Source organism: Eubalaena glacialis, chromosome 3, assembly GCF_028564815.1.
Source record: "Eubalaena glacialis isolate mEubGla1 chromosome 3, mEubGla1.1.hap2.+ XY, whole genome shotgun sequence".
NCBI lineage: Eukaryota > Metazoa > Chordata > Mammalia > Artiodactyla > Balaenidae > Eubalaena > Eubalaena glacialis.
Genome location: NC_083718.1, coordinates 22,460,276 through 22,483,783, shown reverse-complemented (window position 1 = coordinate 22,483,783; position 23,508 = coordinate 22,460,276). Strand labels below are relative to the sequence as shown.

General features: G+C 39.6%; 1 protein-coding gene across 3 annotated transcripts in view; it reads left to right on the top strand.

Moving 5' to 3' along the window:
• Positions 1-23,508, top strand: part of TP53BP2 (tumor protein p53 binding protein 2) — a 61,674-nt gene that overhangs the window by 33,195 nt on the left and 4,971 nt on the right. For all 3 annotated transcript variants that reach the window (XM_061187329.1, XM_061187330.1, XM_061187331.1), the window contains 13 exons: positions 2,241-2,323; positions 5,541-5,642; positions 7,602-7,776; positions 8,547-8,728; positions 9,086-9,250; positions 9,633-9,861; positions 11,250-11,363; positions 11,678-11,826; positions 12,917-13,382; positions 14,717-15,492; positions 18,328-18,465; positions 19,164-19,297; positions 21,887-22,053. In XM_061187329.1, the coding sequence (XP_061043312.1) occupies positions 2,241-2,323; positions 5,541-5,642; positions 7,602-7,776; positions 8,547-8,728; positions 9,086-9,250; positions 9,633-9,861; positions 11,250-11,363; positions 11,678-11,826; positions 12,917-13,382; positions 14,717-15,492; positions 18,328-18,465; positions 19,164-19,297; positions 21,887-22,053 (2,880 nt within the window). The remainder of the gene's footprint in view (positions 1-2,240; positions 2,324-5,540; positions 5,643-7,601; positions 7,777-8,546; positions 8,729-9,085; positions 9,251-9,632; positions 9,862-11,249; positions 11,364-11,677; positions 11,827-12,916; positions 13,383-14,716; positions 15,493-18,327; positions 18,466-19,163; positions 19,298-21,886; positions 22,054-23,508) is intronic.

The following is a 23,508-nucleotide window of genomic DNA, read 5'->3' as shown; positions in this document are numbered from 1 at the left end:
CCAGAATGAAGGCAGGACTTGGAGTGGGGAGAACAGGGGGGTCAGGTGGTCACGTCTGCGGTGACTGAGGGTTGTGACCAGAGTTTATAGATGACAGTGAGGAGAGGGTAGAAGGTAATACGTGGAGGTGGAGAAATAGTGGGCTGAAAGCAGCCCTAGACATCGGGACACAGCCATCCCTGTGACCCTGGAGGTCTCATAGGACGTGGTAGAAAAGGCAGTTTCAGGTCTGAGATCTGTGGGGAAGCTTTGTTCTGAGTGGAAAGCCGCTGGTCGGAGCAGGATTACTAGGTGTTTCTAAAAATGTTGGAACTTTTAAAATGGAAGGTTTGTGACTTCAGTCAGTATATATAATTCTTGGGAGTAAGAATGTCGATAACAGAGGTTAATTATTAGATGTCACAGAATCTCAGTTTTATTCCTTTAGTACAAATGTCCACATGGTACCCAGCAATTAGACATTCAGAGCGTGGGGGACCCCAGAATTGACTTAGTCTGGCCTCTTACTCTACAGATGAGAAAGGCTGATACTCAGGGGTTAAATGACTTGTCAGGGGCCACGTCCCTAGAGGCAGAGCCAGGAGTGGAACCTGAGTCACCTCAGCCCGGCTGGCTCACAGGCCTTTCAATGTCTCTGGTGTCTGTAATTTTATTTTAAATAAGCATGCTTTTTTTTTTTTTCTTTTTCCTAAAGCAGCCTTCTTTTTTGTGGTTTTAAGTTGGCATCTGCATCTTATTTTTATTTCGTTCTTTATTTACATTACTGCATACATCTTCTTTTAGTAAATTAGATGAATTTTCCCCGTTCATCTACTAGTTCAAATATCTTTCTCTATCGTACTGGGTAAATTATTAAACAGCCTCTCAGTAGTGCAGTACGCAGTTTCAGTGTGTCTGTAATGTGAGAAATATAATCTGAAGATAAAGACGCTGTTTTCACATTGTCGCAAAACACCAGTGCCACATAGTGTCTAAACTGGGATAAAACAGGATTGCTGTTCAGTGTCAGCCTTTGTGGTGTAGACTTCTAGATTACAGATTAGGAGACTGTTACTGTATTCTTTTTCCAGTTTAACTAGGACCTGTGACCCAGAATGTATATGACATTAATTTTAAAGCTCTTGCTTTTTACTCTGATTATGTAACTGAACATGCCCAGGAGAAACTGGTGGAGTGCTCTTTCTTTGAGGCAACAAAGAAAGCAGTTATTCCTAAATGATAGGTTTTTTTTTTCTTCTACAGAAATATTGTCACAGGTTACCTGAGCTATTTTGTCAGAGAATTGAACAGTATTTAAAAGTAAAGGTAACTCATTGGAGTTAGATGTAAGCATGGTACGTGGCCCTGAGGATAGACATATTTATTTACTGGAAATTTGTGCTAAGCTTCCAGGCAGGTACAATAGAGATTTGATTCAAAAGAAATTTTAATCTAAAACCTCTTGGGAGATAATTTAATAAATTTTCTAACTTCTGGGAAGTACAGGTCTAAGGTTAATTTCACATATTTAAGAAATTCTCTTTGATATTGTTTCTTATAATTTATCAGTTTAAGACTATTTTCCCTTCATGATGCTTTAAGTGGTACTGAGAGACCCATATATTTGGGCTTGAAAAATTCTTTTTAGCCAAAAAAGCAGAATGCACAGTGTTTTCCAATTAGTATTTTCCCAAGCTAAGAAAATGGAAATTTTTTTACTTAAATAAATGGGGAAGTACTTGATAATACTTCGGAATTACTGCAAAATGACCAAATGTTCGAAATGCCACTTGTTCTGTTTTCAGTTGCTTCCTTCCCGTGTAAGGTACAAACTCTTTAACGAGTACAAGGATGGGTTGATTTAATTTTCACTTTTATTTCTTTCAGTGAAACTATTCCCAATTTCACTGCTGAGTAACTAAATAGAGAACTGGGAGGAGCCACTTAAGCAAACGGTGTGAATGACCCGTAATCAGAAGTACATATATTTTCTTAACTTTGCCTCCTGTGGTATCTGACGCATGGGAATGGTTAGCATGTGACATTTTCTAGTGCTGACTATTTATTCACCGTTCCAAGTAAGGTTTTCCAGAACAGGCTGAATTACAAGACCTTAACTTCATTGCTACTAGAAAGCATTTTAAGTATATTTTCAACTTAAAATATCAGAGAGCATTAACAACAGAACTGAGAAATGAACTGGGACTTAAAATATCTGTCAACTCTAGTGTTAATGCCTGCTTTCTGAATTTTGTGCTTAGTGAGCGGACCAAGGTCTCAGGATCCAAGTTTAAAAAGAAATGGTGTAAAAGTTCCGGGTGAACATCGAAGAAAGGAGAATGGCGTAAGTGATCATTGTTACCCATGCCGTGTATGGACCACAGTGATACTGCTTTTTTAACCTTTAAATCTCATTCACTGTTACTTTTTTATTCAGTGGGTTATTAAGGATGGCCCTTTTAAAAGGCTTATTTTAAATTTATTTCTTCAAAACGATTAATTTTAATGATCTCCACGTGGCTGTCAAAATAATTCAAATGCTGAATATACCATAAATTCAGAACAAAACAAATGTTGAGCAGGTTTGAGGAAGTATCTGTTTTTTTTTGGTGATTTTATTTGTTGCCATCATCGTTTTTAGCGATTAATGATATATTAATGCTCTTGCTACTGCGTATGAATTTTAGCAGGTATCTTTGGGATTCCTTGTAGGCATTTTCTTTTCAGAGCTTAGAATTTTTAAGACTGTTAAGGATTAGCTAAATTACCTCTCTCCAACCTACATTTGCTTCTACTCTGCCTTTCCCCAAATTCTTTGTTTTCCCCCCCCAAATTCTTCCTGTTTCTCTTCTCTGATCTCATATTTATCTTACAGTGAAGAAAGGTTGATATGAGGATAACAAAAATGGTCTCAACCATTAACAGGATTTCAGTGCATCTTGACACAATGTATCTTTCCCTATCACTGGGTTTTTTGTTTTTTATTTATTTTTTCGGCCACGCAGCATGCGGGATCGTAGTTCCCTGACCAAGGATCGAAGCCATGCCCCCTGCACTGGAAACGCAGAGTCTTAACCACTGGACTGCCAGGGAAGTCCCATCACTGGGTTTTTAAAAAACATCGCGATAGAAGTATAATTGTCATATAATAAACTGCACATATTTCAAGTATACAATTTGATAAGTTTTGACATATGTGTACACCTGTGAAGCCATTACCATAATCAAGATAATGAACGTATCCATCACCCCCTCTCCCCACCACCACCAAACGTTTCCTTATGTCCTTTTGTAATCCTTTCCTTCTTGCCTCCCTCTCCATCCTCAGGGAACTGCTAGCAAGTCTCCTTTCTGTCACTACAAATTAGTTATATTTTCTAGAATCTAGGATAAATGGAGCCATCCAGTATGTACTCTTTTTGTCTGAATTTACTCAGGATAATTAATTTGAGATTCATCCATTTTGCTGTGTGTATCAGTAGTGATTCCTTTTTATTGCTGAGAGATACTTCATTGTCTGGTTATACCACTCCTTATCCATTCATCTGTTGATGGACATTTGGGTTGTTTCCAGTTACTCCATATCAAGCTACAATGAATATTTGGGTACACATCTTTGTATGGACATATACTTTTATTTCTCTTGAGTGAATACTTAGGAGTGGAATGGTTGGGTCATTTGGTAGATGTATGTTAACATTTTTTTTTTTTTTAACATCTTTATTGGAGTATAATTGCTTTACAGTGGTGTGTGTTGTATGTTAACTTTTAAGAAGCTGCCAGAGTGTTTTCCAAAGTGATTGTTTTATTTTACACTCCCCGCCAGAGAGTTCTAGTTTTTCCACATCCTTGCCAACATTTGGTATGGTCAGTCTTTTTCATTTTGGCTGTCTAATAGGTGCGTAGTGGTATTACATTGTGGTTTTAATTTGTATTTCTCTAATGTCTAATGATGTTGGGCATCTATCATGTGCTTATTTGCCATTTGTGTATTGTCTTTGGTGAAGTATTTGTTCACCTCTTTTGCTTAATTTTTTCTTTATTGGGTTGTTTACTTTCTTATTACTGAGTTTAAGGCTTCTTTATATATTCTGGATCCAAGTTTTTTATTAGATAGATGATTTGCAAATATTTTTCCCAGTCTGTGACTTGTTCTTAATTTTAATACAGTATAATTGATCAGTTTAGAAGTTTTGTAGTTTTAGATTTTACATCTAAGTTTATGATCCATTTTGCGGTAACATTTGCATACGGTGTGAGAGTTAAAGTTCATTTTGTTTTTCGTATATGGATAGCAGTTGTACAAGCAGTATTTGTTGAAAACACTAAACTTTCTCCACTCAATTGCCTTTTTTTCTAAAATCAATTACCCCATGTACGTGTGGGTCTATTTTTGTACTCTCTATCCTGTACAATTGATCTATTTATCTATCATGATGTCAGTAACACACTGTATTGGTTACTGAAACATGGTAAGTCTTGAAGTCAGGTAGTGTATGTTTTCAACTTCATTCTTTTCAAAGTTTTGGCTATTGTATGTCCTTTGCACTTCCATATGGAATTTTAGAATTTGGTTGTCAATTTATACAAAAAAACCCTGCTGGGATTTTGGTTGGGATTCTGTTGACTCTGTAGATCAGTTTGGGAAGAATTGCCGTCTTGACAATATTGAGCTTTTCGGTTCATGAGCATCACCTCGCCATTTATTTAAGTCTTCTCTCTCTCAGCCATGTTTTGAAGTTTTCAGTGTGCAGGTCTGGCACATCTTCTGTTAAATTTATTCCTAAGTGCTTCATGTTTTTTATGCTATTGTTAATGGTATTAAAAAAATTTTTTTTTTCAGTTTCTGGTTGTTGCTAATACGTAGAAATATAATTGATTTTGGCATATTGATGTTTTATCCTGCATTCTTGCTAAATAAATTATTAGTTCTGGTAGCTTTTTTGTAGATTCCATAGGATTTTCTTCATAGATGATTATGTTGTCTTTGTGTAAAGACAGAAAAGAAACTTTTTCCTTTTCAATCTGGATACAGTTTATTTCTACTTTTTTGTTCTGTGGCACTGGTTAAACCTCTTAGGACCATGTCCAATGGATGTTTAGAGAGTGGGCATCTTGCTTTGTCCCTGATGACCCAATGTTTCTTGAATTTTTAAAATTCTAGTGTCATAGTTTTAAAGGGTGTTTTGATGACTGTATTCTAGGTTTGCTGCCAGTGTCCCAATATCATGTTTAATATGGTCAAACACTGCCTTCCTAATTTAACTATAGAACGAGGTAATTCCAAATTGTTCCATCTTTGTCACTGACTATTGAAACTAGTTAATTTAAATTTACAACTTAGAAGAGTGTTGGTCTGTATGTTAGTATGTTTTATATCTTAATAAGTCAATGTGGGTATTAATATAAAAGTTAATGGTTTCTTTAATATTATGGAAGAAAAATGGCTAAATAATTTTGTCATGATTGGTTCAGGTGACGCTTATAAATAGGCCTTTGAGGGAGGAATCTCTGTGATCATTTTGTACTAAGTTGGATTGTTTGCATTTTTTTTTTGGTAGGTTAATAGTCCTAGGATGGACCTGACACTTGCTGAACTTCAGGAAATGGCATCTCGCCAGCAACAACAGATTGAGGCCCAGCAACAAATGCTGGCCACTAAGGTAATAGCGTGTTTTCAAAGACCTAACAGGCCGCTCCTGTTAATGTGTGTGTAAAGCCGTTTACGTTCCATCCTCACTAGTAAACCAGTTACCTCATAGATACGTGCTGATGCCATCAACCCGAAAGGTACCTGCTTTCTTCTCTTCACTACAGCATTTTGTAGACATCTTAAATCATCCAGTTGTTCCAGATCTTCCTGACCACCATTCTGATCAGAGTTAACCGTGCTATGTTGAGTATCAGTAAAACAGGAACAGCGGAAAGAACCTCTCAGCTTTGCTTGTAGGCACTACTCTGGGCTGACCTTGTCCTGAATCATTACTACAGCATGAGGAGCTTGCTGCTCTCACTAACCTGTCCCCAGCTGCTGCTTGGCCCTGGTAACAGGCTGCTTGCCTTTATCTGGGGACATTCTTCACCCACCACCTAATTCTCATCCTGCCCTTGGACAGAGAAGACATGGGAAGCCTCTCCATTTCTATCAAAACCAGTCTCCCTGCTGCTGCTCCTGCCAGCCATGGGCTTCTGGTCTAAACCAGATGTTGTCAGACTTTGTCTGTAAAGGGCTGAGATATTTTAGGCTTTGCAGGCTGTGCTGTCTCAGCTCTGCAGTTGTAGCAGGAAAGCAGCCATAGACAATAGGTAAACGAATGGGTGTGGCAGTGTGCCGAGAAAACTTTACTTAACAACACGGATAGCAAGCTGGATTTCGCCTGCAGGTCTGCCAGCCCCTGGTCTAAATACCCAGTCTCTGCCGCCGACCAGTCTTTGAGGGACTGTAAGTTCACTTGGGGTGAACAACTTGAGGGTTTGAGTAGCAAGGTCCCCAGCAGGGCTTTGAAGTGATGGCCAGGGATTCTTTAAGGTGGTTCTCAACATGCACGGTGGCCTTCCCTGTAATGCTTCCTAGGGTTCCGATGCATCCTTTCTACTTTTGATGCCAGACACCAGCTTTTTTCAAAATCATGTATATCATTGCTTCTCAAACTTTAATATGAATATGAATCACCTAGGGATCTTGTTAAAAATGCATATTTTGATTCAGTAGCTGTGGGTTGGAGTCTGACATTTTGCATTTCTAACAAGGTCCCATGTGATGCTGACGCAGCATTCCTTGAGTTGCAAGGACATGAATTCAAAGAAAAAGGTTGATTGTTAACAGAATAAATCTCTACCCTCGGGGTCTTATTTTGAAACTATTTCTGTGTTATTTGTATGTTTTAGCCATATTAATCTGTGAAGTTTACCCTTGATTATAAATTGTGTGGCTCTATTACTCAGTTAAAAATTTTAATATAATAGAAATAAAATTGTAAGTTGCATTATTGCAGTTTTCTAAAGGCACTAAGTAGTTCTTTAGCTCTTTTCTAAGTGTATTGAGTGTGTGCTAACTATGTACGATACTGTAAACAGAGATTTCCATTTCACATTGCATTTAATCCTCACTGTAGCCCTAGGAGGACTAGTGATCATCTCATTTTATAGGTGAAGACACAGACTTGTGGATTTGGTGAGATTATGTAATTTGCCCGAAGTCTCATAGCTAATAAGTGGCAGAGCTTGGGTTTGAATCCAAATTGGATTTCGAAGTGTATCATTTAACAGCTTTCTTTTACTGCCTCCCCCCTCTACATGAGCTCCTTCTTAAAATTATAGCCGCAGCTCATGAAAACTAGTTCAAGGATCACTGCTTGCTTGCTGCACAAGGACCACTTGGATAAAAACACTGATTCCTGGATCTTACCCCCTAAGAGGTAGATTCTAGGCTTGGGCCCGGGAGAGTCTGTTTTTCACAAACTCCCCAGGTGGTTCTCATAGCAGCGTGTAGGACAGATGGTGAGACCAGAGCAAGCCACCGGTGTACCTCAGCCTGGGTACCTCAGGGTGTGGTCAGATTAATTGTGGGTTAGTGGTCTGCTGTTTAAAATGACATGTCCGATGATGGCTTATATCTTCAGGAACAGCGCTTAAAGTTTTTGAAACAGCAGGATCAGCGTCAACAGCAACAAGCTGCTGAACAGGAAAAGCTTAAGAGGCTCAAAGAAATAGCTGAGAATCAGGAAGCTAAGCTGAAAAAAGTGAGAGCACTTAAAGGCCACGTGGAACAGAAGAGGCTAAGCAATGGGAAACTTGGTGAGTTGCTCCCATTTGGTTTACCTCAATGCTAAATGTACAGTGTTAAACTGTTTGGGTGTAAGAAAATGCATTGGTATAAGAAAACACGTTGGTGTAGGAAGTTTATATAAATTTGCAGTAAGGAAGAAGAATAAGATGAGACTCTGTATGTAGATCAACTTAAAAGGATTTTTTGGGAAAAGTATAATTCACTGCAGTTTTGATGCTGCTGGTTCCCCCTGAATTGAATTCAGCTGTTGAATGTTTTAGACGAGGTTTCCAAGTTCCCTTTGGAAAACGTAGTAGTAGTAGTAGTTTCCACCCCCCCATTTATTTATTTATTTATTTGGGTGCACCAGGTCTTAGTTGCAGCAGGCGGGCTCCTTAGTTGCGACTCCAGGGCTCCTTAGTTGTGGCATGCGAACTCTTAGTTGCGGCATGCACGTGGGATCTAGTTCCCTGACCAACGATCGAACCCAGGCCCCCTGCATTGAAGTCCTCTTGCTTCTCTCTATTTTTTGACTGAAAATTTGATGAAGGTAAGGATTTTTATGCATATAATGGCTCCAACTATTACAATACCATTTTAATTACAATGTTAGTGATTTGATTTAGAGATGTCTGTTTGATTTAGAGGTGCTTATAAAGGAATAGGTTGATTCTAGGACATTTCTGAAAATTTTCTCTACTTTTTATGAGAAAGTTTATGGTACATCCTGGTTGCCCGGAAAGCAGTCCATTCTCATTTTTCTTTTCAACTACTCTTGCTTTTCTCGTTCTTACTTTAGTGGAGGAAATTGAACAGATGAATAGTTTGTTCCAGCAAAAGCAGAGGGAGCTCGTTCTGGCTGTGTCAAAAGTAGAGGAACTTACAAGACAGCTAGAGATGCTCAAGAACGGCAGGATTGATGGTCACCATGACAACCAGTCCGCGGTGGCTGAGCTTGATCGGCTGTACAAGGAGCTGCAGGTAAACTGTGGCCGCCTGTGACATTCAGTGGCACATCCTCTCTAGGACGACAGCGTTGTCCACATAAGGGGCAGGAAGTCCTGGATTTCGGCCTCTTTTCCTTAAAGCGGGGAGGGGGAGGAAGACCTAACCCCCACAGAATCCAGAATAAACTTTATAGTACCTCAAACAGGAAATCTGAGGTGTTCCTTATGACCACAGCTGGTGGTCCAACACTTAATTTTAAACCATGAGATGAGAAGTGTGGAGGGACCTTACATTTTTAGAAATTGTATAATAGCGAACCATGTGATTATCTGTTTGAGAAATTTTTCTTCCTACTCCTTGGCTACCTTTTTTCCCCTTAATTTTATTCAGTTAAGAAACAAACTGAACCAGGAGCAGAATGCCAAGCTGCAACAACAAAGGGAGTGCTTGAATAAGCGCAATTCAGAAGTGGCGGTCATGGACAAGCGTGTCAATGAGCTCAGGGACCGGCTGTGGAAGAAGAAGGCGGCCCTGCAGCAGAAGGAGAACCTTCCAGTAAGTGCGCTGTTGGCAGGGGTCGGGAGGCGGGGACGATGACCATCCCAGTGAGGTCAGTACTTGCAGCAGCATCTTCAGAATCAATGCTCGGTGTGTCCTCCGGAAAGGGACGGGACCTGTGACTTCTTGAAAGAGAATCCACTGTTCTTATACTTTTAATATTATCACCTACGTAGCTCTGCTCTTTTTTCTAATTCTTGTAGTAAAGTGTGGGTGAGAGTTCACCATGGGGTGTTTTTGTCTGGGGACGTCTCTTGTAGATTTGATGGCTAGATCCTGAAAGTGCCGGTTTTTAACAAAATTATGAACACGTCACGGGCTTTTCTGAGTCAGATCCAGCCTGACTTGCAATACTAAAGGCTCTGTGCTCTCTCCTAAGGTTTCGTCTGACGGACACCTGCCCCAGCCGGGGGCGTCAGGGCCGAGTCGAGTGGCTGCGGTCGGTCCCTATATCCAGTCGTCGACTATGCCCCGGATCCCCTCGAGGCCTGAGCTTCTGGTGAAGCCAGCCCTGCCCGATGGGCCTGGGGCCACGCAGGCTTCCGAGGGGTCCATGAAAGTCCAGACACTGCCCAACATGAGATCTGGGGCCGCTTCACAAGTGAAAGGTAAAACCAGGCATTTCCAAGTCCTTCCAGGGCTTAGCTGCTCCCGTGCTCACTATGATTTTCCCCCAAGTTTGAGTTATTTATTTATTTGTGTGTTTGTTTTTTGTATACCTTTCTTTTATTTGTGCTTCACAGCAAGTCTTTTTTTTAAATTTAGATTTTTTTTTTTTCTCCAAGTTTGAGTTTAAAAAGATGTCTTCCTATCCCTTGTTCATGTGGCAATTCTAAGAATCTCCTTGTGTTCTTTGGGGTTAAGAAATGATAATTTTCTTAACCCTAAGTAATATAGGGTTCTGTTCAGGAAAGGAAATAAAACATCAGGTTTTTGAAAACCTGGAAATTGTTTTGAATTCCTTCTCGTTAATAAGGAAATTTTGATCTGATGTTAATAACTTGAGAACTTCTCTTGTGGTATAGAAACTCCAGATATGTTAGTGGTGTCGTCTCCACAGACTGCGAGACAGTGGGTCCATACTGTTGATGATTGGTGTTTGCTATTCGTATGTGTTTCTGTGTGAGAATTTGCCTGATGATAATTTTTAGAATAAAGGTAAACATATTGGGAGATAAAAGTGAAAGTAACAGAGGCTCCCGGTGTTAGTGGTCTTTGCATTCTGTGTGTAGTCCTCAGATACTTGGCCGGGGGTGGGGGGGCAGGTGCAAGCCAGACTTTTATAATAGGAGGAAAAAATGAAGGGAGAGTTGTAGGAAAAGCAGGACAAAAAACATCCTTTAATGAGCTTATTAAACTGACCCCTGGAGAAAAAAAAAATAGAATCGTCTCTTTTCCCTAACCACTATCATGTGTAAATAATAGCTAACTTTAAAATTATTTATTATTTTGCTGTAATTACCACTGTGAAGCAATAGTGCTGCATAGTCTGGGTTTTATTGTAGAAAGAGTTAGTTTTGTTTTTTTAAGGAAAAATAAAAGCTATGGCTTTGAAACTTAAATACCAGTGTAGAAAAAACCTGAATACTCCGATTTACCCAAGACTGTGGTCAGAGTCATGGGCTGAAAGTCCGTGTTTTTGCTTTTGTTGTGTGTGCATCACTTGTGGTGGTTATGTAAGACACACCGGAGAGCCCTTGGTCTGCTGGATTGGATTTCTGGGTGGGATGGTGACGTTTTCTTACCTGGTGAGGAGTAATGCGTCCTTGCTGCTTCAAACGGACTTTCTGTTGATCGTGATTAATTTGTTTGAGTTAGCAGGAACACTCTTAAATTACAAGTATAAAATCTGATGTTTTCTAAGTAAGTTTACTGGGGTTTTTGTGAGTCTGAGATTTAAACCCATTTTTAGAGATTTAACTTCTTAGCAATAAAGTGAACCATTAAACATCTCCTTAGAATGCCGGGTTATTGCAGTTGCTTTTCTGTGTTCTAGGCTCTAAAATCCATCTGCTTGGCCCTGATTGGACTTCTCCGAATGCAGATCTTTTCTCGAGCCAACAAGCCTCTGCTTCTGTGTCCAAAAGCTCTGGGAACGCTCCAGACCAAGGTGAGGTTTACTTGTGCTGTTCCTGAATATTCTGTTTTGGCCATCTAAAGGTTCTGTGTATTCTTTTTTAGATAGCTTATTTTCTAGTGTGTTAAGACCAGGGACTGTGTTTATTTCCAGAACAGCTTCATTTAGCCGGGGAATTAAGGTACTAGCATTGTAGTGTTGGGTTATCCTTTAATCAACTTAGTTTAAAAATAGAAGAGCATTTAGTGGGTATAGGTTTGAGGAGAGAGAAACATGTGTGAATAAGAAATTTTATTACAAGCAGTTTGATTATCAGTGTGATTCTTTTTTTACCTTATCTTCTTCAGCTGATGATGGGGAGGTTCCGCTGAGGGAGAAGGAGAAGAAAGTGCGTCCCTTTTCAATGTTTGACACCGTGGACCAGTCTGCTGCCCCACCCGCCTTTGGTACCCTGAGGAAGAACCAGAGCAGTGAAGATATCTTGCGGGATGCTCAGGTACTTGAGAATATCCCAGTTTTAAGATTTAATGGTAATTCTATAGACACTTTTTTTTTTTTTAGAAGAGAGAAAGTATTCTGTAAGGGAGAGAAAAAAACAATCTATCTGGAAGATTAGAAAATACAACAGCATTCTGTTATTTTAAATGCTGTTGCTTGAGTATATTTGTGGTCTCACATCATACTGGAGCGTGACTTAACATGCTTGCTTCTGGGTCATGTTTTGTATGATTCTCTAAAAAAATACTGGTGCATCGAAGAACATTGCACTTGTGCTGCTCAGTTCCCTTGTTTCTTCAAAATTTGGAGCTTAGGTTATGTCAAGCAATCTGATGATGAATCTTCCATAACTGTTAGGATCCCAACCTTTTTTTTTTTTTTTTTTTTTTTAATTTTATTTACTTATTTATTTATGGCTGTGTTGGGTCTTCGTTTCTGTGCGAGGGCTTTCTCTAGTTGTGGCAAGCGGGGGCCACTCTTCATCACAGTGCGCGGGCCTCTCACCATCGAGGCCTCTCCTGTTGCGGAGCACAGGCTCCAGACGCGCAGGCTCAGTAGTTGTGGCTCACAGGCCCAGCTGCTCCGCGGCATGTGGGATCTTCCCAGACCAGGGCTCGAACCCGTGTCCCCTGCATTGGCAGGCAGATTCTTAACCACTGCGCCACCAGGGAAGCCCAGGATCCCAACCTTTGACAACCAGTCTATGGCTGCATGCTCCAAGTTAGGAGTTTTTTTTTAACCACGTGGCCCAGATTGCGTGAAGTTCCGATGAACGAGAATGGTTTTCAGTTATCGGTGCCATCCGTGAATATGTAAAATGGCCGTTAAAAGTTTTCAAGTGGCCACCTATAGTTGCCCAAATAGGAAGGGGCAATGCAGAGGACGTCGTACGGGGCAGGAATTGTATTGCATTACTGAAGTCCCTTTTACGTGTGATTAAGTTCAGAGATTTAAAAGTTTTTAATGATTTTTAAATGTAGAGCTAGTCTTTTCAGTCTGTACTTAACATTTGTGAAGTTTAGGTTGTCTGGAACATCCTGTATACCCAGTTACACAGTATTTTAATTGGCTGTTGTGTGTGTTTACAGGCTGCGAATAAGAATGTGGCTAAGGTACCACCTCCTGTTCCATCAAAACCAAAACAGATTAATTTGCCTTATTTTGGACAAACTAATCAGTCGCCATCAGACATTAAGCCAGATGGAAACCCTCAGCAGTTGTCAGCGGCTGTTGCATCCATGGGAAACAAACCCAAACCAGCAGGGCAGCAGCAGAGGGTCCTGCTGGCCGCCAGCATCCCTTCAGGTGGCCAAGCAGACCAGACCCTTCCTCCAGGTTCTAAGCAAGAAAGTCCCCCTGCTGCTGCTGTCCGGCCCTTCACGCCTCAGCCTTCCAAGGACACCCTCCTTCCGCCCTTCAGAAAACCCCAGACCGTGGCTGCCAGCTCCATATACTCCATGTATACCCAGCACCAGGCTCCCGGCAAAAACTTCCAGCAGGCCGTGCAGAGCGCGTTGACCAAGTCCCATTCCCGAGGGCCCCATTTTCCGAGCGGTAAGATTCTTGGTCTCACCTTCACCTGCGTGGATGTGTTTCCATCCTACACCAGAGCTGCCATCCATCAGTACACAGCACAGTGACTTGTACCACTTTTGACTGATGCTTTTGTCCTAAGAGATTTGTTTCATTATGACTTCTGTTCTTCATGGGGAGTTTAAAAGAGTTTGTGCTAAATGTCAGCTACTGTAGTAGCTGAAGATGGTAGGTGAATAAAATGAAATAAATATGAAAATTGATGAATAAAACCTATAGCGATGACATAGCCTTCTGTGTTGAATTTCCTGTGTGCGTTTGTTTCCTGCTCACGGACGAGCTCCTCGGTGAGTGGGGAAAAGTGCCTGCAGGGGATCGCTGCGCAGAGGGAGGTGTCTTCACTCTAGGTCTGACCAGATGTTCGTGGTGCATAGAGGATTAGACAACTGCCTCTGTATATGTTTTTTTTTTTTTTTTTAATGTTTTCTACTATATTTTAAGTTGTTCTAATGAGGACACAGTTACTAGTTAAATATAAAACACAAAAAGATTACTTTGTGTTCAACATACATAATTTGGTAACTTGTTGGGTTCTTTCTAAGAGTCATTAGTTTATGGGACTGGAATAAAATTCACTATGTTTTAATGGAATGAAAATGGCTTTCTAGCTATGAAATAAGCACGTAATTATGGCCCAAAATGTCATGAAAGTAATTACACAGCAGAGCATTAGTATATATGCTACATCTTACTCTTTTTCATGAGTCTGGTGAAAACTGCTAATATAATAATTCGGGAATTAGATAATGATGATGTAATCAGAATGTTTAAGGAGAACAGTTTTGGTAAATAGAAGTGGTTATTAATAATTTTATAAGCCAAATGATTTCTCACATTGATTTCCTTTTGAAAATTGTGAAAGATGGGATAGTGCATGTTTAGTTTTAATCTGGACACGTGAAAGGATCACCAGTTTTCACTGATTCTAAATTCTTTCCACATTTTGACATTTTATTTATTTATTTTTATTTTTTTTTTACATTTTGACATTTTAAATTTGGATACTACGGTCTGATTTCTTACAATTATAATTGACAGCATTTTCTTTCATATTGGTACATAAAATAATGGTACCTCTTTACAATCAATGAGGGTTTTGATTCTGTAATAAGTTTATTACGCAACGACGGAAACCTTGCTTTGTCGTTTGTTATTTTTAAAAATTAGTTGTATTGAAGGGTATTATGTAATAACTATGAAATTAAAAGAGGCTTTAATTATTGTTAGCTATGTCTGTTATTTGCTAGTTTTGTTTAATTAATACTAATCAGGGCTTTTTTTCCATTTCCAATTAGTTTATGGCAAGCCTGTGATTGCTACTGCCCAGAACCCACAGCAGCTCCCAGAGAACATTTATTCCAATACCCAGGGCAAACCTGGCAGCCCGGAACCTGAAACAGAGCCCATTTCTTCAGTTCAGGAGACCCATGAAAACGAAAGAATTCCTAGGCCACTCAGCCCAACCAAATTACTGCCTTTCTTATCTAATCCTTACCGGAACCAGAGCGATGCTGACCTAGAAGCCCTGCGAAAGAAACTGTCGAACGCACCACGGCCACTAAAGAAACGCAGCTCTATTACAGAGCCAGAGGGTCCTAATGGGCCGAATATTCAGAAACTTCTGTATCAGAGGACCACCATCGCCGCCATGGAGACCATCTCCGTCCCGGCGCACCCATCCAAGTCCACTTCTGGGACTGCCAGCCCGGAAAGCCCAGTGGAGATCCAGAATCCATATTTGCATGTGGAGCCAGAGAAGGAGGCGCTCCCTCTGGCCCCTGAGCCGGTGTCCCCGGAGGAAGCAGGGAGCGCCAGTACAGAGAGCAGTGACCTGCCCGCTCCTTCTCCGGGCCTTGAGTATGAACCTGAAGGAGTCCCAGACAGCAGTCCAAGTTTCCAGAACAACGTGGAAGATCCAAACCCAGAGGCTCCCCCTCTGCTTGAAGTGTACCTCGAGGAGTACCCCCCCTACCCACCCCCGCCGTACCCGTCTGGGGAACCAGAAGGCCCAGGAGAAGACCCTGTGAGCCTGCGTCCGCCTGAGATCACTGGGCAGGTTTCTCTGCCTCCTGTAAGTACTGTGGTGTCTTGTGGTCACTGCAGAAACCTTTTGTCTTGTCACAGCTTTCTAGGTGGCTAGTTGTCACTACTCAGTGAAACACCAGTGAGTACTTACAGCCGGCCATTCACAAAAGATGGTCTGTGTTTAAACTGCCTATTGTAGCAAATGTGTTCTACAGCTTGCCCTTTATCTTACAGTTCCCTTGGTACAGAGTGGATCTTATAAATGGTACCAAAATGCAATATATTCAGCATCACAAACATTTTAATTTGGGGGGAAGAACCCCTTTCTTTATGAAGGAAGCAAAGTTTTGCTCTTATACCTATAAACACCATGTTTGCTGTTTCTTCTCTAGCTGGTGTCACATATCATGGAAGGCAACACTGGGAATGAAAAGACCTGGATTTGGAACTTTCGATCACTAGTTTAGCTCTGTGAAATCGGGCAGATGGTTTAACTTCTCTCATTGGTGATATCACTCTTTCAAACTTTTCTTTTTCTAGCAGTGAAATTTATTTTCAATGTCATATTTAGGTGGAACCTCAAACTTCCAATGCTGATAAAATTGGAAGGGTTCTGGATGAAATGGGGGCTGGGGGAGGTAACTGAGCAGAGAGTGGGGTGGACCCTCTTTAGCCTCTTCCTCTCCTTCAGCCTGGTTTGAAGTCTCTGGGTATCATGGCGATCCCTCAGGTTTCCTTGTGCTCTGACATTAAGTTATTCTATTTCAGTACTTCTAATTGGTCTGTTCATATTTTCTGTTTCTTCCTGGTTCAGTCTTGGAAGATTGTACCTTTCTAAGAATTGGTCCATTTCTTCTAGTGTGGACAGTCATTTTATTGGCATGTAGTTGCCTGTAGTAGTCTCTTATGGTCCTTTGTATATCTGCGGTGTCGGTTGTAACTTCTCCTTTTTATTTCTAATTTTGTTGATTTGGGCCCTCTGCCTTTTTTTCTTGACGAGTCTGGCTAAAGGTTTATCAATTTTGTTTATCTTTTCAAAGAGCCAGCTTTTAGTTTCATTGATCTTTTCTGTTGTTTTCTTTGTCTCTACTTCATTTATTTCTGCTCTGATCTTTATGATTTCTTTTCTTCTGCTAACTTTGGGTTTTGTTTATTTTTCCTTCTCTAGTTGCTTTAGATATAAGGTTAGGTTGTTTGAGGTTTTTCTTGTTTTCTGAGGTAAGTTTGTATCACTGTAAACTTCCCTCTTAGAGCTGCTTTTGCCGCGTCCCATAGCTTTTGGATGACGCTAAGTTATTCTAAAGCTTTGTATGTTTTGACTTGGGGGTGTCTTCTGCACTCCTTCCAAATATTAAGCTTTTCTTTGGAAGTTTATTATGTCACTTTGAAATAGGTGAGAGAAGATCAGAATCCCAAAATGTTTTTAAAGTTGGTTTTTTCAGAGTTTAGTTTGAAGTCATTTTGTTTCAGTAGGATGCCAAGCTATGAATTTTTAAAACCTGGGCAAAAGCACAATAGCATATTGTAAGGATTTTTTTTTTAAGTGCGTTTTATGTTTGATCCCTTATTACATCTTTTAGATGTGGTAGAAGTCAAAGATAATGATTATCCAAAGTTGCCTCAACTACTAGTTTACAGTCGACATTTGTTTAAAAGTTCTATATGGTAAACATTGAGTTCTAGTGAAAAAAGTTTTAAAATAGAGGTTAACAGTTTTTTAACAATTCTGTGCTTCTGTGTCCTGAGGCGTGATTCTCTTTGAGTTAAACATGCGAGATTCTGTTATTCTCTTCCTAGGAAAGTGATCTATAAACTTTTTCCTTCTTGGTTGAAGTAAAGTAGAAGCCACTATCTCGTACTGTTGTTTGAAAGTGGGTATGATTGTACTGTTTACGAGTTGTATTATCTCAGCCATGTAATATTTACTCTTGTTTTCTTTTTTTCAAGAGACAAACATTTTAGCCATTGTACATTTGTGAAGTATATTCATTGCTACTTAACGTTTTTCAAAACTCAATAGTTTTCCACATCTGAAATAAAGAGAATTATGTGTAGCATATCATACCCTAGGAAATGTTTCCACTCTGTTGGTTGTGTTTAAGAAACCTATCTTATAGGATGTTAGATCTAGTTTTAACATTTGCCTTATTTTTTTAAGCCTGACGTATTAAAAGGTAGAAAAGATGGTTAATTTATCCGTGTGTCTTGGAGTACAGTTAAATTTTTAAATATAAAATAGTGATAACATTTTAAGACTTGTAGGATTCCTCCCTGGTATGTCTAAGACAGACTAATAATCTTTATTTTTTTCCTTCATAATATGCTCCACTCCCCTTCCCCCTAGGAGGCATTATGTTGGATATGGTTAAAAGGAGGGGCTTTGAAGAAGCCAGATTCCTTGGATTTGAATTCCAGCTCTGATGTTTACTGGCTGTGTGCCTCAACTTCCTTATCTGTAAAATGGGATAATAGGGTTTTCGAGAGGAATAAATGAATAATCATTCAATAAATGTCAGCTCTCACAATTCTCAGTTTGTGCTCTTGCCCAGTTTAATAATGTGGGGTTAGCGCTACTGTATTAGGTAATTTAAAGACCAATCTTGGCTAATTTTGATCCTTGACGGAGAACCAGTCTACTTCCTACTGCAGATTATACTCTTAGCGCGTGTTACCCAAATGTAGTTTTCACTAGGCTTTAAAGAGTTAGCTCCTTCCCACTTAGTTACGTGGGTTTATTCATTAAGCGCTAAATATATATATATATATGTATTTTCAAAGTTCCTTTTACTATCTCAGCCGAGATATTATTCCTCCCTTTTTGTTGTTTTTTGGTCTCTTGCTTAGACCGGGATCCTTAACCTTCCGTGCATTTCTTTTGCAGGGCAAAAGGACAAACTTGCGTAAAACTGGTTCAGAGCGGATTGCTCATGGAATGAGGGTGAAATTCAACCCCCTTGCTTTACTTCTAGATTCCTCTTTGGAGGGAGAATTTGACCTTGTACAGAGAATTATATATGAGGTATGATTGAATTAGTACATTTCTTATATACCACCTTATATTTTGTTTTAAAGCTCTAATCAGAAGGCTACTGTAGAGAAAATGTACTTTTGCATTGTTTTCTCTTTTGGGAGGTGGGGTTGTTGAGAGGAACTCTTGAGCATGCTCCAAAACCAGCTTCTCTGTTTTAAAGGTGTGGCTGTAACACTTTCAATAAATAGTGCGGAAGTTCAGTTATTCACTGGGGGTACTTTTCTTAGGGACATCATGACCCTCCTTTAAAAGTTGCTCAAGTATGGATTTGTACTCTGCAGTGTTAAATTACAGATGTGGTCCCTACTTTTCAGAAACCTGCTATTTAAAATATTTTTAGTTGACCTTTCTTCCCTTCCATGGCAAATGTGACTTCTCCTTAGATGCTAATCTGTGGTGGGAAGTTGGAGGATAAATAAGCAAAAATGACTGTAAGGATATACAGTTTCTGGGACTTCTTCAGTTTTTAAAAACCTTTTTATAGGGAGTGCCTACTTAATGTCGTATTTCTAGAACTGTTCTTGGTGTAGTTTTCTTGGCTCCTGAAGGTTTTAATTATGTTAAAAAAAAAAAAAAACTACAAGAGTCTCTTTCAATTTTCTTGATCCTAGAGCCAGTTAATAGTTGACAGTTAAGGTGACAAAAAATTTGAATGATGATCACCCTTGTTCTTATTGATGTTACAGGTCGATGACCCAAGCCTGCCTAATGATGAAGGTATCACAGCTCTTCACAACGCCGTGTGTGCAGGACACACAGAAATTGTTAAATTCCTGGTACAGTTTGGTGTAAATGTCAATGCTGCTGACAGCGATGGATGGTAAGATTTTCTTTTAAACTCCACTCAGACTTCAAGTGTATCTGCTGCGTAGGCAGCGAATGAGCAGTGTTGTAGACGCTGTTAGAAGGGAAGAAGTATGTCAGCGTGTGTCCTCACGCTGCTTGTAATCTAGAAGGAGAGACGGGGGAGACATTTTTAAGGAATTAATAGGTCTTCATGTAATAGTCATCTCACTCCTGTTCTGGAAGCAGATGGAGTTTTATTTTATTTTTTTATATAAAAATTTTTTTTTCGGCTGCACTGCATGGCTTATGGGATCATAGTTCCCCGAACAGAGATTGAGCTCGGGCCCTTGGCAGTGAGAGTTTAGAGTCCTAACCACTGGACCACCAGGGAATTCCCCAGATGGAGTTTCAGAAGTTTAGTAGTTAAATAATAAAAATAAGAAATGTCCCGAAGTGGTACACAGTTCATTGGCATGCTTCAGTGAATATGAGAGATGCTGATCTAAGCAGGATCCCCCCGCCTCCCTGAAACTACTGTGTGTCTAAGAGGGGATTATAATTTGTAAACTTCTCCCAATATTTTTGACCGTGGAATCCATTTTTCATGGAGCATCTTGTGGAACTGGTGTGTGGCTAAAACCCAGGAGATATTATTGTAAATGATGAATATTATTATTCCTAGGATAATGATTTAATGATTATGATTATTAATTAAATTATGATTTAATGATTAATAATGATTCCTAGGATTTACTTCTTTCTATATGAAAAAAATTTTTTAAGTTATAATCACACTATATTTACTCAAGTATTTTAATTTTATAGCCTGTATTTCTCTCAATATGGAAATAATTGTAATATCAAATTTACATGTATACACATATCAGTTGCAGACACCCATATGCATAGATTTGAAAAAACCTCATCTCTTACCACATGGCTGTGACTCACTCATTGTGGCTGTCTCCTTGCTAGACGTTTAGATTGCTTTCCAATTCTTTGTTTGTTATAAATAATTCTTGGAGAAGCATTTTTGGTTGCACTTTAAAAAAATTGTATTTATAAAAGTAATGTGAGCCCATTGTGGAAAACGTACAAAATAGAGAAATCAGAGGAAAACAAGCCATTTGTATCCTACAATTTAGAAGTAAACACCATCAATATTTTAATATATTTCCTTCAAGCTCATTTATGTATGTGTATAATTTTTTATGCCTATATATTTTTTTTAGTTTAGCTCTCAATAGGTTTTTTTTTTTAATTGAGGTATAGGTGAGTTACAATATTATACTAGTTTCAGGTGTATAACACAGGGTCAAAATTTTTATAGATTATACTCAATTTGAAGTTATTAAAATATCGGCTATATTCCCTGTGCTGTACAAAATATCCTTGTAGCTTATTTATTTTATACATAGTAATTTGTACCTCTTAGTCCCCGATCCCTGTCTTGATCTCTTCCTCGCTTGGCTTTCCCCACTGGTAACCTCTGATTTGTTCTCTGCATCTGTGAGTCTGCATGTTTTGTTCTCTTCATTCGTTTTATTTTTCAAATTCTACATATAAGTGATAACAAACAGTATTTGCCTTTTTTATGCCTACTTTTTTAGTTTACCTTTACAACATAAGCAGAACAAATTCTTAATGTGTCACAATGTCTTTGTTTCCTAATATTGGGAGTTTAGATTATGTATAATTTTTTACTATTAAAAAAATTAAAAATTAAAAATTAAAAAGCCATGCAGTTAAAAAGTCTGTAGTAATATTCACCAAATTATTAGTGTTAGTGTTTGGGATGGGGGGGGGTGGGAAATAAATTTCTTTTGTGAAAGACCCAAGTGGAATAACATGAAAAGGGGAGGGAAGAAATGGGTAAAGGAATCTCATGTACTTCAGGGCTTGATTAACATCCTCAAGCCCATCTTCTGAGTTTGGGCAGCTCTTCCACCTTTACCATGAATCTGGAGTCATTTATAATACATTATAAAACATTTGAGATGGTGGAGAAAATTCTTCGTCATGGTATTCCTAAGTTCCTGCTAACCAGTTGCTAATATAGATTGAAATGTGTATTTTCCAGTCATTTTTCTGGTCTGAATTGAATTGGCAATTTTTTTTCCAATTAAAATTGAATAAGATTAAAAAAATGTTGGGTGAAGGTAGTTTTTTATGTGCAACTTAATTCCTTCAAAGTTGGTGGTGATAAAGGGACATTTACAGGCACGTGTTTTGAGGGGAGGCCTATTTTTTAAAGATGTTATGTCCTCCATCCTGGCAGAAATAATCAGGCTGGATGCTCCAGAACATGGAACTAAATATATTCTATCCTGCTTTAGATCAGTATACAAATTGCATGTCCTTTCACTCATGTCCTTGATCCCTCTCACCCGCGGTGCTGCCCTGGCCCCAGTGCCGTCCCGACATTTTTCTTTGTGGCTGTAATTCTCGGATGGGCGCAAGCATCTATGTTTAACTCATTTTTTAAAATCTGTGAGAGCGGTTTTCAGGAGAAAGGGCCTGGTGGGTGACAGGCTGGAGAGCTCTCCCTGCGGATGCCGTGTTGCAGCAGGTGTCGTCCCGTGTAGGAAGGCACCCCCAGCCCTTGCTGTGCCCTCATCCGCAGGACCCCGCTGCATTGCGCTGCGTCCTGTAACAGCGTCCAGGTGTGTAAGTTTTTGGTGGAGTCCGGAGCCGCTGTGTTTGCCATGACCTACAGTGACATGCAGACGGCTGCTGATAAATGTGAGGAAACGGAGGAAGGCTACACCCAGTGCTCGCAGTTTCTTTACGGTACGGAATAATTCGATTTACGCGCACTGATTACTGCGTTCATTTATCCTTTATCTCTAGGGGATCGTTCCAAAGGGTTTTTATTATTTGGGAAAGCATTTTGTGTTGTACATAGTCCTGGGCATTGAAGATAGGGCAGCCTCGATCACAAACATGAATGCAACTTTTGTGTGTGCCTAGAAGCGGCTGTTATCAGGGACATCTTCAAAGACAAAAGACAGTGATGCAGCCTTGGATCTAGTGGGGTTAATAGCTTTTGACCGTCGAAAGATCCTCTAGTAAGACTTCAGTACTTAGCGAGCGATGCTGTATCTGTGCAAATAAGTAAACAGAACCCCCCCGCAAGATGATCAAGAGAAATGCAGGGTTGGAATAAGAATCCACAGATCCAAGTTTTCCTGCTAAATCAAACTTGTCGCAGAGGAAAAGAAAGGCAACACCATATTGTAGAACTGATTGTTTTGACTCTTTTGTTCTCTTGTTTTTGAATTTATGATTCTGATGCATCCCATCAGCTCTGTCCCTAGAGAAAAAAGGACTTGAAGTTTTAGACGGATATATGTTGATTGGCACTGTTATCTACAAGGAAAATTTTTTTTATTTACAAGTCTTAGAACTTGAGGTTAATGTTTCTTTTTAGTCTGGCTTGAGAGAAATGGAGAAGGGGAAAAGACAGAGACAAAGGAAGAGGTAGGTCCCAGGACCCCAGACCACTCAAGCATCAGGCATGGAAAGATGCCTGAGGTGAAACGTCTTCTCTGTTTGACTGTTTTCCGAGTCTCACTAGGCCTGTTTTCAGGCTCTCGGAGAGAAGGGCGAGGGGTCAGAGGGAGAACCACAGACCGCATGTTCTCTTCTTCATCTCTCGGCTCTTAGTTTTTATCGTTGATATTTATGATCACTCTCTGTTTATGTTCTGAACTCTACATCAAAGAATAATTTTGACATATGAACACATTTTGAAATCAGTATGTTATATTAATATGTATTTTGTTACATTAAACGTATTGGCGATCGAGCTATATGTAAGTATGGGATATGATTTTTTTAAAAACATTTAGGGACATTTGATCAGAGATTCTTTAAATTTATGAGATATATCCTGGATACCGAGAGCATTTCTGACATAGATGTGCATTTAAGTAATGATGATACTAGATTAACATCCAGGTATCCAGCTTGGGAAACAGAACGGGAGCTCGGTCTGCCGTCAGCAGGGGCCCTGCCCCGATGTAGCTCCTCTCACCTCTGTGGTGACTGCCCCCTTGAATTTATAAAAATAGGTATATCACCTCTGTATGAATCCTACAACTGATATTGTTTAGTTCTGCCCGTTTTTGACCTTCATATAAAATAAACCATACTGGTGATCCCGTGGCTTGCTTTTTTCATTCACCATAGTTTTTGAGATGCATCTGTGTTGTTGCATGTAGCTATTGTTTCTTTTCACTGTAC